Source organism: Capra hircus, chromosome 9 (genome assembly GCF_001704415.2).
Source record: "Capra hircus breed San Clemente chromosome 9, ASM170441v1, whole genome shotgun sequence".
Lineage (NCBI taxonomy): Eukaryota > Metazoa > Chordata > Mammalia > Artiodactyla > Bovidae > Capra > Capra hircus.
Genome location: NC_030816.1, coordinates 14,226,188 through 14,239,127, shown reverse-complemented (window position 1 = coordinate 14,239,127; position 12,940 = coordinate 14,226,188). Strand labels below are relative to the sequence as shown.

Here is a 12,940-nt window from a genome sequence, read left to right as displayed (position 1 = left end):
CCCAATTTGGAACAAATCTCTTGTTCCATGTCCAGTTCTAATTGTTGTTTCTTGACCTGCATACAGATTTCTCAGGAGGCAGGTCAGGCAGTCTGATATTTCCATCTCTTGAAGAATTTTCCATATTCTGTTGAGATCCACACTGTCAAAGGCTTTGGTGTAGTCCATAAAGCAGAAATAGATGTTTTTCTGGAATTTTCTTGCTTTTTCGATGATCCAACAGATGTTGGCCATTTGATCTCTGGTTCCTCTGACTTTTCTAAATCCAGCTTGAACATCTGGAAGTTCACGGTTCACATACTGTTGAAGCCTGGCTTGGAGAATTTTGAGCATTACTTTGCTAGTATGTGAGATGAGTGCAATTGTGCGGTAGTTTGAGCATTCTTTGGCATTGCCTTTCTTTGGGATTGGAATGAAAACTGACCTTTCCCAGTCCTGTGGCCACTGCTGAGTTTTCCAAATTTGCTGGCACACTGAGTGCAGCACTTTCACAGCATAATCTTTCAGGATTTGAAATAGCTCAACTGGCATTCCATCACCTCTACTAGCTTTGTTCGTAGTGATGTTTTCTAAGGCCCACTTGACTTCACGTTCCAGGATGTCTGGCTCTAGATGAGTGATCACACCATCGTGATTATCTGGGTCATGAAGATCTTTTTTGTACAGTTCTTCTGTGTATTCTTGCCACCTCTTCTTAGTATCTTCTGCTTCTGTTAGGTCCATATCATTTCTGTCCTTTATCGAGCCCATCTTTGCATGAAATGTTCCCTTGGTATCTCTAATTTGCTTGAAGAGATCTCTAGTCTTTCTCATTCTGTTGTTTTCCTCTATTTATTTGCATTGATCACTGAAGAAGGCTTTTTTATCTCTCCTTGGTATTCTTTGGAACTCTGCATTCGATGGATATATCTTTCCTTATCTACTTTGTCTTGCTTCTCTTCTTTATCAGCTACTTGAAAGGCCTCCTCAGACAACCATTTTGCCTTTTGCATTTCTTTTTCTTGGGGATGGTCTTGATCACTGCCTCCTGACAATGTCAGGAACCTCAGTCCATAGTTCTTCAGGTACTCTGTCTATCAGATCTAATCCTTTGAATCTGTTTGTCACTTCCACTGATAATCATAAGGGACTTGATTTAGGTCATACCTAATGGTCTAGTGGTTTTCCCTACTTTCTTCAATTTAAGTCTGAATTTGGCAATAAGGAGCTCATGATCTGAGCCACAGTCAGCTCCCGGTCTTGTTTTTGCTGACTTTATATATCTTCCCCATCTTTGGCTGTAAAGAATGTAATCAGTCTGATTTCAATATTGAGCATCTGGTGATATCCATGTGTAGAGTCTTCTTAGAAGATAAAATAAAAAGGAGCTCTGCCTTGACCAATGATGAAAAATCTGATGTTGTAAGCTGATAGGCATGATCAAAGAAATTCTGTATGCTATTCTAAAATAAGGTGAAAAAGTCACATATATCTTGTACCCAGCATAGGCCTCCAACATAATCTATGAAAGCATTTTCTTTTTGGACTAGGTGTAGAGAGTTCAAAAATAGAGGCACCGCACTGGCCATGCCCATAGGCCTACATTCCTCTTGGACAATTTACCACTTCTGATACTGTAGGAGAATCACTTAGACATAATACACCTTAGATTTCTTAGTCTGAAAAATAAGACAGTAATATTTATCTTTCTGGGTGTTGTGCAGATTCAGTGAAGTGAAATATGACCAGGGAATAGTATGAATGCCTCACCTGTAGTAAGTGGTTTAAGGAATAGCATTCAGCCATAAAAAAGAATGAAATATTGCCATTTGTAGCAATGTAGATGGACCTAGAAATTATCATATTAAGTAAGCCAGACAAAGATATGATATTGCTTATGTGTGGAATCTGAAAAAGAGAGAGATACAGATGAACTTATTTACAAACAGAAAAAGACTCACAGACATAGAAAACAAATTTAGGTTATCAAAGGGGGTGAGGGAATAAATTAGGAGGTCAAGATGAACATACACACTAATAAATATAAAATAGATAATCAGCGAGGACCTATTGTATAGCACAGGGGATCATTCTCATTATTTTGTAATAACCTATACAGGAAAATAATATGTAAGAGAACATATATATCTTTGTGTATGTGCGTGCATAACTGAATCACTATGCTGTACACCTGAAATTAATGCAACGTTAGAAATCAAGTATACTTAAACTTTAAAAAATTGAAAAAGAAAATATCCTCTTCCCTCTAGTGCCGCAATTTCCCTGTAATTTCATAATTAATGCACTTCCTTTTGGAAGGAATTCTTAGGAAATTCTGTACCCACTTTATAAATTGTTATTCCCTTTGTATGCACTGAAATCTTCAATTTTTTGGCCCTAGCTCTAAATAGTAGAACCTGTGATAGAGCTTCTTATGATGACTAAAGAGCCTATCAAAAAGAGGAGAAATACTATATAAGTGAAATACTGTAATAGCAGAAATGCTATATGTGAAAAACCGCACATTAGCTTGTTCAGTCTGCATAACCTCATAAGTAATGTTTGATGGAACAATTAGTTCTGTCACAAAAAAGGCTGATAAATGTTGATGCAACTTCATTTTAGCTTTGCAGTCTTAGTGAGTATATTATCATCTATATATTTTTTATAATTAACAATGGTGCTTGCTCTTTTGTTCCATAATTGGAGCATTTATTGAGAGATTTCCCACTGTTTGAATGATGTGCCTCATCCTCTCTACTTTTTCCCTGCTGTGTCCCCACAGTTATGATGCTCAAAATTTATAGAGTTTAAATGCTTCTTGCTGCTGTTTCACATTTCTACTTACTGTTTATTCATAGGATAAGGATAAGAGAGTTCTGTGTTAGAAGGAGCTTTTATATAGACGATTAGCAATGCTGAGAACATCCACTTATCTTTTGGTAACATTGATGGATTCCAACAAGGCACATGTAATACTGCTTAACATCACAAATGGGCCTCTTCATAAGAAGTGTTGACTGCATGGAAACAGTTGAAGGAGTGTTTCATCAGGAGACATTTCAGAGTTTATGAGGCTTGGGTTATGTGCATATTCCATGACAGACTGTTAATCAATCAGAATATCATATTCCACTGCTGGGACTCTGGTAGGTATTTTGTATTTAGAATATGTAGGATAGAATATAAATCCGAGATCCTCCCTCTCTCTCTCTCTTTTTTTTTAATTCACTGCCAGGACTAAGTGAAACTTAAGATTTTCTTAGGCTGGACTATTACTGTTACAGCATAACATGGTACCTGGTGTGTCTTAGGAAATAGAGGTGTTATGCCAACAGTTGCCATGAGTTTCTTTTCTCCTTCAATGCTTGATGAGAAAATGTGCTGCCAGTTAAAGAAGTGCAGTGGGAATAATGATCATTCTAGAAGCCTTCAAACTAGGCTACAGGTATTTAATTTAAAAGTAAATTGTCTGTTTGAAGAGTTAGGATGTCCTTTTGACAAGAAGTATTAAAGCAGAGTGATAAAGTATAGTTAGTGACTTAGGGGTTTTAAAATCATTTTCCTCTAAATGCTAGCTGAAAACCAATTGTTGAATATCTGTGCTTAACATCAGTTTTGTTTACAATGTTTTCAGTTCAGTTCATTTCAGTCGCTCAGTCGTGTCCGACTCTTTGCGACCCCATGAATCGCAGCACGCCAGGCCTCCCTGTCCATCACCATCTCCCGGAGTTCATTCAGACTCATGTCCATTGAGTCTGTGATGCCATCCAGCCATCTCATCCTCGGTTGTCCCCTTCTCCTCCTGCCCCCAATCCCTCCCAGCATCAGAGTCTTTTCCAGTGAGTCAACTCTTCGCATGAGGTGGCCAAAGTACGGGAGCTTCAGCTTTTGCATCATTCCTTCCAAAGAAATCCCAGGGTTGATCTCCTTCAGAATGGACTGGTTGGATCTCCTTGCAGTCCAAGGGTGTTTTATTTTTATTTTTTATTTTTTTATCAATTTGTAACCATTTTTTTTTATTTTTTAAATTTTAAAATCTTTAATTCTTAAAGGGTGTTTTAGTTTGTTATCATTCCACCTGAGGGTAGGCAGGAAACATACAGCTGAGTTTGATTCACACCGTTCCCTTTGCTTTGTTAGATCTGATGAGAGACTTGCTAGCCATTCAGGTTTCATTTGCTGATGTAAAATGGCACTTTTGGACGACTGGTCAGTCAGGGTTTTTGTTGTTGTTGTTTGTTTTTTGGTGAGTTGGTTGGTTGATTGGTTTTGCTTTTCTCCTCCCATTGTTTAATTTTTCACGTATGACTTAACTGTAAGTTTCAAAGCACAGATGAATATAGAAGGATTTGAAATGCCTTGTGTCTTGTATTTAAACAGTGATGCTTTATTTTTGTTTTCCATTGTTTGAAGTTTCTTTCAGGGCCTTTTTTCCTGGTTACTGTCAATAACTAGATATGATTTTTAAAAAGTCACATTTGATTTATAATCTAATCCTCTTAAGGTTAGAAGGATCCCAGACATTAGTCAAAGTCTTACATTTTACAAATAAGAAATCAGACCCCCAGAGAAAAGAAATGACTTCCTGGGGCACTACAGCTGTCTAGAGACAGATCAACATCCAAAGTCTGGTCTCTTGACTCGCTGAAGAGTTCTTTTTCCTCTCCATCAACCCCGTTTGTTCTGTTCCCAACTTATACGATGACATCTGAGCGTATTCTAACAACACACCCTTCATGTGGACGTCATTCCCCAAGCTTGCTGGTTGATGACTTCAAGTGTTTGGCAGTGCATATGACAATATAATTTATCCTGTGACTGCACAGATGACATCCTGCGAATACTACTTGATGCCGCCACAAAATCATCCCTGAAAGAATTGCAGCTGTCTCTGGATTCGTAGCTCCCATAGTCTCCCTTTGAAATATAACCCCCAAATGTCATTCTCACTGTTAAAGACAAATGCCAGATATGGTAACACAGTTATAGTTGCTAATTATCATGTCAATGTGATTCTTTTTTTCTCTCATCATTGTGCTTATCTATATATCCTATTTTGCTATTCTAGGTTTGTGTGCTGGAGAGGCAAATATTTGACTTCCTTGGATATCAGTGGGCACCTATCCTGGCAAATTTTGTACATATAATTATCGTCATTCTTGGTTTATTTGGAACCATTCAATATAGACCTCGTTACATAACGGGAGTAAGTACCCTTCCTATTTTCTAAAAATTTCATTGAAATAGAGGAAAAATATGCAAACTATATATGTCTTGAAAATTATTTGTAAACTCTCTCTTTAAAGTACCATGTGTTTGTTTATATAGTTTCATGCTATATCAAAGTAATTAAAAAACTGTCAAATTTAAAACACTTGGCAGTGAGTACCAATAAATGGTACTTTCTTAAAGTACCAATAAATGGTTCTTTCAGCAAATATTATTTTGTAAATACAAGGACAATAGAAATGCTATGTGAAAAATTATAAAGTCATGTTTTCCAATCTAACAGATTCTAATGGGACTTTTTCCCATTTTAAATAATTATATTTTGTCAACTGAAAAAGGTAGTTTAAACTCAATACAAATGAACATATAGTATTAGTGTAAAACTGTTAATACATATTAGGGTGAATATTTGACATACTTGAAAGCCAGAACAATCTGGACCACTCTGTGTCTTTCACAATTCTTTTTTTGGCTTGGAAGAAGTATTTTGCATTCTCACTCGAGTTAAACTTACTTAACATAAAAGTGAAATCCAACTGTGTTGTAGTTGCTATGGGAACCATAACTTAGGATTTTTTACTTTTGTGTGTATCTCAGATCTTAGCTATAGCTCTTCATTAATGTAGATTTTTTTTGCCATCATTTTTTTCAGCTTCTTCTGTTTTTTGACCAAGCAAAAAATGTATAGGATCTATTTAAAATTGTAAAGCAAGCTTTTGATAAAGGTGTTTATATGAGACACTGTACCTAAAGATCTGCCTTATTCAGTGCAAACCAGCAAGCCTTCTTGGGTCTTATGAAGCCTTGTTCACATAAAAGATGCCCTCCTGTTCCTTGTTGTTCTCTCTGGCACCTGGAACCCAGATAAAGCTCATGGGTACTGAAACAGGCAATATGGTGGCATCTGGGACCAAGGGGTCCACTGGCTGGCTAAGGCTGAATTGGGAGCCCCGTAGTCTTCTCTGGGAACACACCCAGATGAGCAAATGTCCTCTCTAAGGGTATGCTTCCATGTAAATCTTGTAATACTTTTTACAAGATTACAAGTAGGATGTGTTCTGTTGCAGAGGGTTTTTCAGTGCATAAGATATGATAGTAGCGTTCACTGTCTTGTATAAATTTTAATTTGATCCGTTGTAAAGGAGGTGGTACAGTGCGTGGGAGTGGGTTTTCTGTAGTCGTAATTCCAGGGTTAAAATCTTTAACCTACCAAATTCTGTGTGACTCTGGACAATATAACCTAACCAATCTTTAGTTTCTTACATTAACAATGAAAGTAATGATTATATTGATTCAGTTCAGTTCCATTCAGTTGCTCCGTCATGTCCAACTCCTTGCGACCCCATGAACTGCAGCACGCCAGGCCTCCCTGTCCATCACCAACTCCCGCAGCCCACCCAAACCCATGTCTAGGAAGTCAGTGATGCCATCCAACCATCTCATCCTCTGTCATTCCCTTCTCCTCCTGCCCTTAATCTTTCCCAGCTTCAGGGTCTTTTCCAGTGGGACAGCTCTTCGCATCAGGTGGCCACATTATTGGAGTTTCAGCTTCAACATTATTCCTTCCAAAGAACACCCAGGACTGATCTCCTTTAGGATGGACTGGTGGATCTCCTTGCAGTCCAAGGGACTCTCAAGAGTCTTCTCCAACACCATAGTTCAAAAGCACCAATTCTTTGGTGCTCAGCTTTCTTTATAGTCCAACTCTTACATCCATACACGACTACTGGAAAAATCGTATCCTTGACTAGATGGACCTTTGTTGACAAAGTAATGTCTCTGCTTTTTAATACGCTATCTAGGCTGGTCATACTTTCCTTCCAAGGAGCAAGCATCTTTTAATTTCATGGTTGCAATCACTATCTGAAGTGATTTTGGAACCCCCAAAAATAAAGCCAGCCACATGCTTTAACTTAATTGTTACATGCCATTACGTGAAACAGGCTCAATTTACCATTCCTCTTCCATTAGACTTTGAGACTCCTCCATGATTTTATTCTAATAAATAGTGTTACTCTGAGTATCACCACCTAAGTATGTCATTTCCACTTGTGATAAAGTTCCTGGAATAAAAATCTAGATGTGGATCAAAATTTTTGTATGGCTTAAAAGTTTTGGCTTCTTTGTTTTGAGGAGTGAGTGGGATATTATATTGGGTTGGCCCAAAAGTTCATCGGGTTTTTCTGTACCATCTGCTTGACCAACTCGATATAAAATGATCTTGGCACAATGCTTGGTATTTAAAAGCTTAGCTTAAAAAAAAAAGTGTTTATTATCATTTGAAAGTAATACTGAGCTGTATAGACTAGTAAGAGCCTGTTGGGCAACTTGAAATTGAGTATGGTAATCTAGGCTTCCCTGGTAGCTCAGAGGGTAATCTAAGTTATTGGTTGAACTCTCTACCACTTTTAAACTGCTACAGCTCTCAAAAATTTTTGAGATTTCTGTGTACCAAATTAAATTCATCTTCTTAAATTACATATGCACAAATCTTTTCAATATAGGATACAGTCTCTAGTGTTCCATAAGAGTTACAATGTCATGGCATGCCTTTAAGACTGTTAGAACTTTTATATAATTGAGAGGATCTCTGAAATCTTTCTGAAGTCTTAGCTGCATGTCTTAGCATTGCATCTTTGATTTGATCTTGACTTACAGACACCATTCTGAATTTGTTCTTTTTCTAGAGACAACGTCTTTACTTGAAAAGTCTTTTGCCAGCTGGAGATGCTGTAAATGTGCAATTTTTATTTTGCAACCTAGCAAGTCTTCAGTTAACAATGTACTGTCTAAATTGTACTTGAAAATGGGACCGTTCCTTTAGCTCATCTCTCATACTATCATGTTATGCATAGCTAAAAGATGACAAATAATACTGTCAACTGTTTGCTTGGAAATCCCCTTAGCCAGATCCACAAGTCTGTAGATATATTTTCTGTCTTCAAAGTTAGTGCAGGCAGTATTTAGCCTTATTGTTCCCACACTAATTGCCGTGAGTCTTCTTTTCTCCAGTCCTCAAAAACCATTTCTTTACCGTTTTTCCTGTTTTCCCTGAAAGTCTTCTCACTGTCCTTCTGGCCTCCATATGCCACCTTGTCTCAAAGTTAATGCTATGAATTCTAGGTTTGTGTTATAGTATCACTCCATTTCTGTACTAGTTACCTATTTCTATGTAATTTCTATATAACAAACCATTTCTATATATCAAATTAGTGGAATCTCATGGCTGTGATGCCATGTTGAAACTCAAAAGTTGATTCATGAAAATAGAGAATTTGCCATAAAAATGGAATAAAGGATTTTCAGTTTGCCTAAAGATGATAAAAAGAATTTTAGTTAAACAAACTTGAATGGAATCACAGATGACAGAAATTCTGGTCAAAGAAAGATCTGGGTTTAGCAGGAAAATGCAAAATTGGCAACAAGCTGTAACTAACAACACGGTACTGCTGCAGTTAAGAAATATCCATAGTCTCTCTGTATTCTGGATATTGAGATATTAATGATGAAATATCTTTTCCTTTCCCCTGAAAATGTAAGTTTTTATGATTTCTATATTTGTCATCTTACATCACAATATAAAACAACTCATTATAAAAGTAAAGATAAGCACTTTGATTAGTTTACAACTGAAACTTATTTATACTTTTGTACATTTTCTTCATCTATGTGCAACTGAAATGTATCTGATTAGGCTGTATCTCAAATATGTGTATTAATTTTTATTTTAAGTGGTATCAAATAATTTTGGAATTCATGTGGCTATTTCGTTGATTATGGTCCAGTCAAAGGTTTTAGCATAGTCAATGAAACAGAGATAGATGTTTTCTTCTGAAATTCCCTTGCTTTCTCTATAATCCAGAAAACGTTGGCAATTTGGTCTCTAGTTCCTCTTCCTTTTCTAAACCCAGCTTGGACATCTGAACTTCTTGGTTGGCATAATGCTGAAGGCTAGCATGCAAGATTTTAAGCATGACCTTTCTTGCATGGGAGTTGAGTGTGATTGCCTGATGGTTAGCACATTGTTACTACTCTTCTTGGGAATTAGGATGAAGATTGACTTTGTCCAGTTCTGTGGCCACTGCTGGGTCTTCTAGATTTGCTGACATAATAGACACCTTGATGGCATCCAGGCTGGATGAGTTACAACCCAGAATCAAGATAGGCAGGAGAAACACCAACAACCTCAGATATGCAGATGATAGCACTCTAATGACAAAAAGTTAAGAGGAACTAAAGAGCCTCTTGATGAGAGTGAAGGAGGAGAGTGAAAGAGCTGGCTTAAGACTAAATATTAAAAAAAAAAAAAAAAAAAAAAAGACCATGGCATCCAGCCCCATTACTGCATGGCAAATAGGAGAGGAGGGAAAAGTGAAAGTCGTGACAGATTTCCTCTTCTTGGGCTCCAAAGTCACTGTGAATGGTGACTGCAGCCATGAAATCAGAAGATAATTGCTCCTTGGCAGGAAAGTGATGACAAACCCAGACAATGTGTTGAAAAGCAGAAACATTACTCTGCTGACAAAGATCCATATAGTCAAGGCTATGGTTTCCCAGTGATCACATATGGTTGTGAGATCTGGACCATAAAGACAGCAGAATGCCAAAGAATTGATGCCTTGGAACTGTGATGCTGGAGAAGACTCCTGAAAGTCTCTTGGACAACAAGGAGATCAAACCAATCAATCTTAAGGAAGATCAATTCTGAATATTCACTGGAAGAACTGATGCTGAAGCTGATGCTCCAGTATTTTGGTCATCTGATGTGAACAGACGACTCAGTGGAAAACTCCTTGATGCGGGGAAAAAATGAGGGAGAAGAAGAAGAGCATATCAGAGGATAAGATGGGTAGATGGCATCACTGATGCAATGAACATGAACTTGGGAAAACTCAAGGAGATGGTGATGGACAGGGAGGCCTGGTGTGCTGCAGTCCATGGGGTCGCAAAGAGTCAGACTCGACTGGGTGACTGAACAACAACAGCAATTTCATTGTTTATTTAACCCTTCACATATTATTATATATTATATAATATAATAAATATATTATGGCATGGTATATATTGGGGGCTTCCCTGGTGGCTCAATGGTAAAGAATCCACTTGCCAGTGTAGAAGATGCAGGTTTGATTCCTGGGTAGAGAAGATCCCTTGGAGAAGGAAATGGCAACCCACTCCACTATTTTTGCCTGGGAAATCCCATGGACAGAGGAGTCTGGTGGGCAACAGGGACTACAAAAGAGACACACGACTTAGCAACTAAACAACAAACACAATGTTATATATTATTATACATTGTACTGTTTTCATGTTTTTATGATGAATATTTCCCTGTAATCATCTCCATAAAAAATACCCTCATCTTCATTTGTGATTTTGGTCCTTAAAAAAGATACCTAAATATAACTAAATAATATGAACAAGTTTAAATCTTTTAGTATATAGTTGACAATTATGCATCCAGAATAATTTTATTAAATTATCCTCCCACCAATGTAGAGCAGAGTGTTTGTTGCTGCACCCTTCTAACCCTGAATACTATCTGTTCTCATATTTTTTTAACCTACTGAAAGAAAATGTGTCATTTTTATTGCATTTCTTATCTCACTGAATTGAACTTTTTCATATTTTTATTAGCCATTTTTATTTCCTTTTCAAGGGATTGTCTTGTTGTATTCATTGCTCATTTTTCTGTGGAGCCTTAGTGTTTATCATAACAATTTTTACATATGGATCACTTAGTAAAGATCCTTACCCTTTTAAATATCATACATTTTCATTTTGATATTTATTGTTTTTCTCTTATTAAAATGAACTTTCCCTTTGTGATACCTTCTATTTATTTTTTTAAATTTATTTTTAATTGGAGGCTAATTGCTTTACAATGTTGTGTTGGTTTCTGCCATATAACTGTGAATCAGCCTTAAGTATACATGTATCCCCTTTCTCTTGAGCCTCCCTCCCATCCTACCCCCATCCCACCCCTCTAGGTTATCACAGAGTGTAATGATGTGTTTGTTACCTGTAGGCCTAATTTTGCTCAAACAAAAAGGCAGATGCCCAAAAATAGAGGCTAAGAAAAAAAGTGTCACTTTCCACATTTGCTATTTGTAGAGAGTTTCAACTTATTGATGGTACATATTATTCTATTAATCAAAAGCTTCCTCCCCCCCTAAAATAAGCATGTGGGCATCCTTGAAACACTAAGCACAGTAGCAACAGATAAAATTTAGAGTATTGGTAATGAGTTTCATTTCCTTAACTAATTTCCTCTTTCATAAGAGCAAAGAAGAAAAATTTACAACAGTTAATTGGGACAAGAACTCATTAGTACCCTTTGAAGGCCTCTGGCATTTCAAAGAATATAATATGTTGAAGTAAAATTAAATGGATGATTTCAATCCCAAGCAAAGGACATTTGAAGCAAGAATCCATAAAAAGCATCTGTATTGCATAACTCTATAGCATCAAGAGTCCCAAAGAAAAGCCCAGATTAACTTTGGTGGAATAATTCATACATAAATACATATAAATGGCTCCCATGAAAGAATTACCTTATGTCATAAATGAAATTGCCAAATACATCTTCATTTGGGCTAAAGACACTGGCAAGCAGAATATGATTTGAGATATCCAGTAGTTATTAGTTAATGACAAAAAAATTGTTGATGAATTGCATGCTTTAAATTGTCTGAGATAATCTGAGGAGTATGTGGTTCCTAACTGGGAAAGGCACAGCAATTTTTTTGGTGATATTACCGCAAGACATGTTGTCATAACTCTCATTTTTTCCTGTTTGTTTTCTTTCTTCCCTCTCTTCTTTCATTCCTCCCTTTTCTTTCCTCTTTCCTTCTCCCCACCCCCCTTCCCTCCCTTTCTCTGTATTTAACCAAGTTATTTTGAAAGAAAGAAGAATCCCTTGCAGAGTTTGGATCCGCTGACTTGGTCAGTTAAACGCATCCCGAAACTAGAAATGAATTCAAAATAGCTAAAAATCCATTATTCAGATTTCATAAAAACAACAGAAGAGAACAACATACCAAAATCACAGTAATAGGAATCGTCTATCTTCTTTTCTTACCATTTCCATTACCGTTCACAGATGCTGCTAGGTTACTTCCTCTACAAATCCTACAAACCTCACATTAACTTTATAAATTTTCTGTTCAAACGCATGTAACTAGGAAATAGCAGAGTCAGGATATGGACCCATGCTCTTAACCAAAGCCATACTCTTAACTACCATACTGAACTACCTTTTATGTGCACAGCTCAAAGGGCCATAATTTATCTGACAAATGAAAACAGGTTTTGTAAGATTTTGGCAAATCCAAAATCTGTCATGGCATTTGATGTTTGAAGAGCAGTTAGATTTTAAATTGCTCTCTGTAATTTATATCATTCTTATATCAAGGTTAATGGTTTTTGCTATGTATTTAGTGAGGAAATAACCTTATGTCTCCAGAATTAAGAACACAAAATCCTAATGATGCATATTTATTTTTGCAGAAGGATAGTATTATAGAGTATCCTTAATTTCCAGAAGTAATGAATTAAAATGGTATTTAAAAATCATTTCTTGTGACAATCAACATTTGATAATGGTATGGATGTGAGAGTTGGACTGTGAAGAAGGCTGAGCGCCGAAGAATTGATGCTTTTGAACTGTGGTGTTGGAGAAGACTCTTGAGAGTCCCTTGGAGTGCAAGGAATCCAACCAGTCCATTCT

General features: G+C 36.8%; 1 protein-coding gene across 2 annotated transcripts in view; it reads left to right on the top strand.

The window, feature by feature from the left end:
- Positions 1-12,940, top strand: part of NKAIN2 (Na+/K+ transporting ATPase interacting 2) — a 1,184,738-nt gene that overhangs the window by 551,535 nt on the left and 620,263 nt on the right. For both annotated transcript variants that reach the window (XR_001296049.2, XM_005684494.3), the window contains exon 2: positions 5,051-5,188. Coding sequence is in view for 1 of the 2 variants with exons in the window: in XM_005684494.3 (XP_005684551.1) it covers positions 5,051-5,188 (138 nt within the window). In the remaining variant the exon portion in view is untranslated. The remainder of the gene's footprint in view (positions 1-5,050; positions 5,189-12,940) is intronic.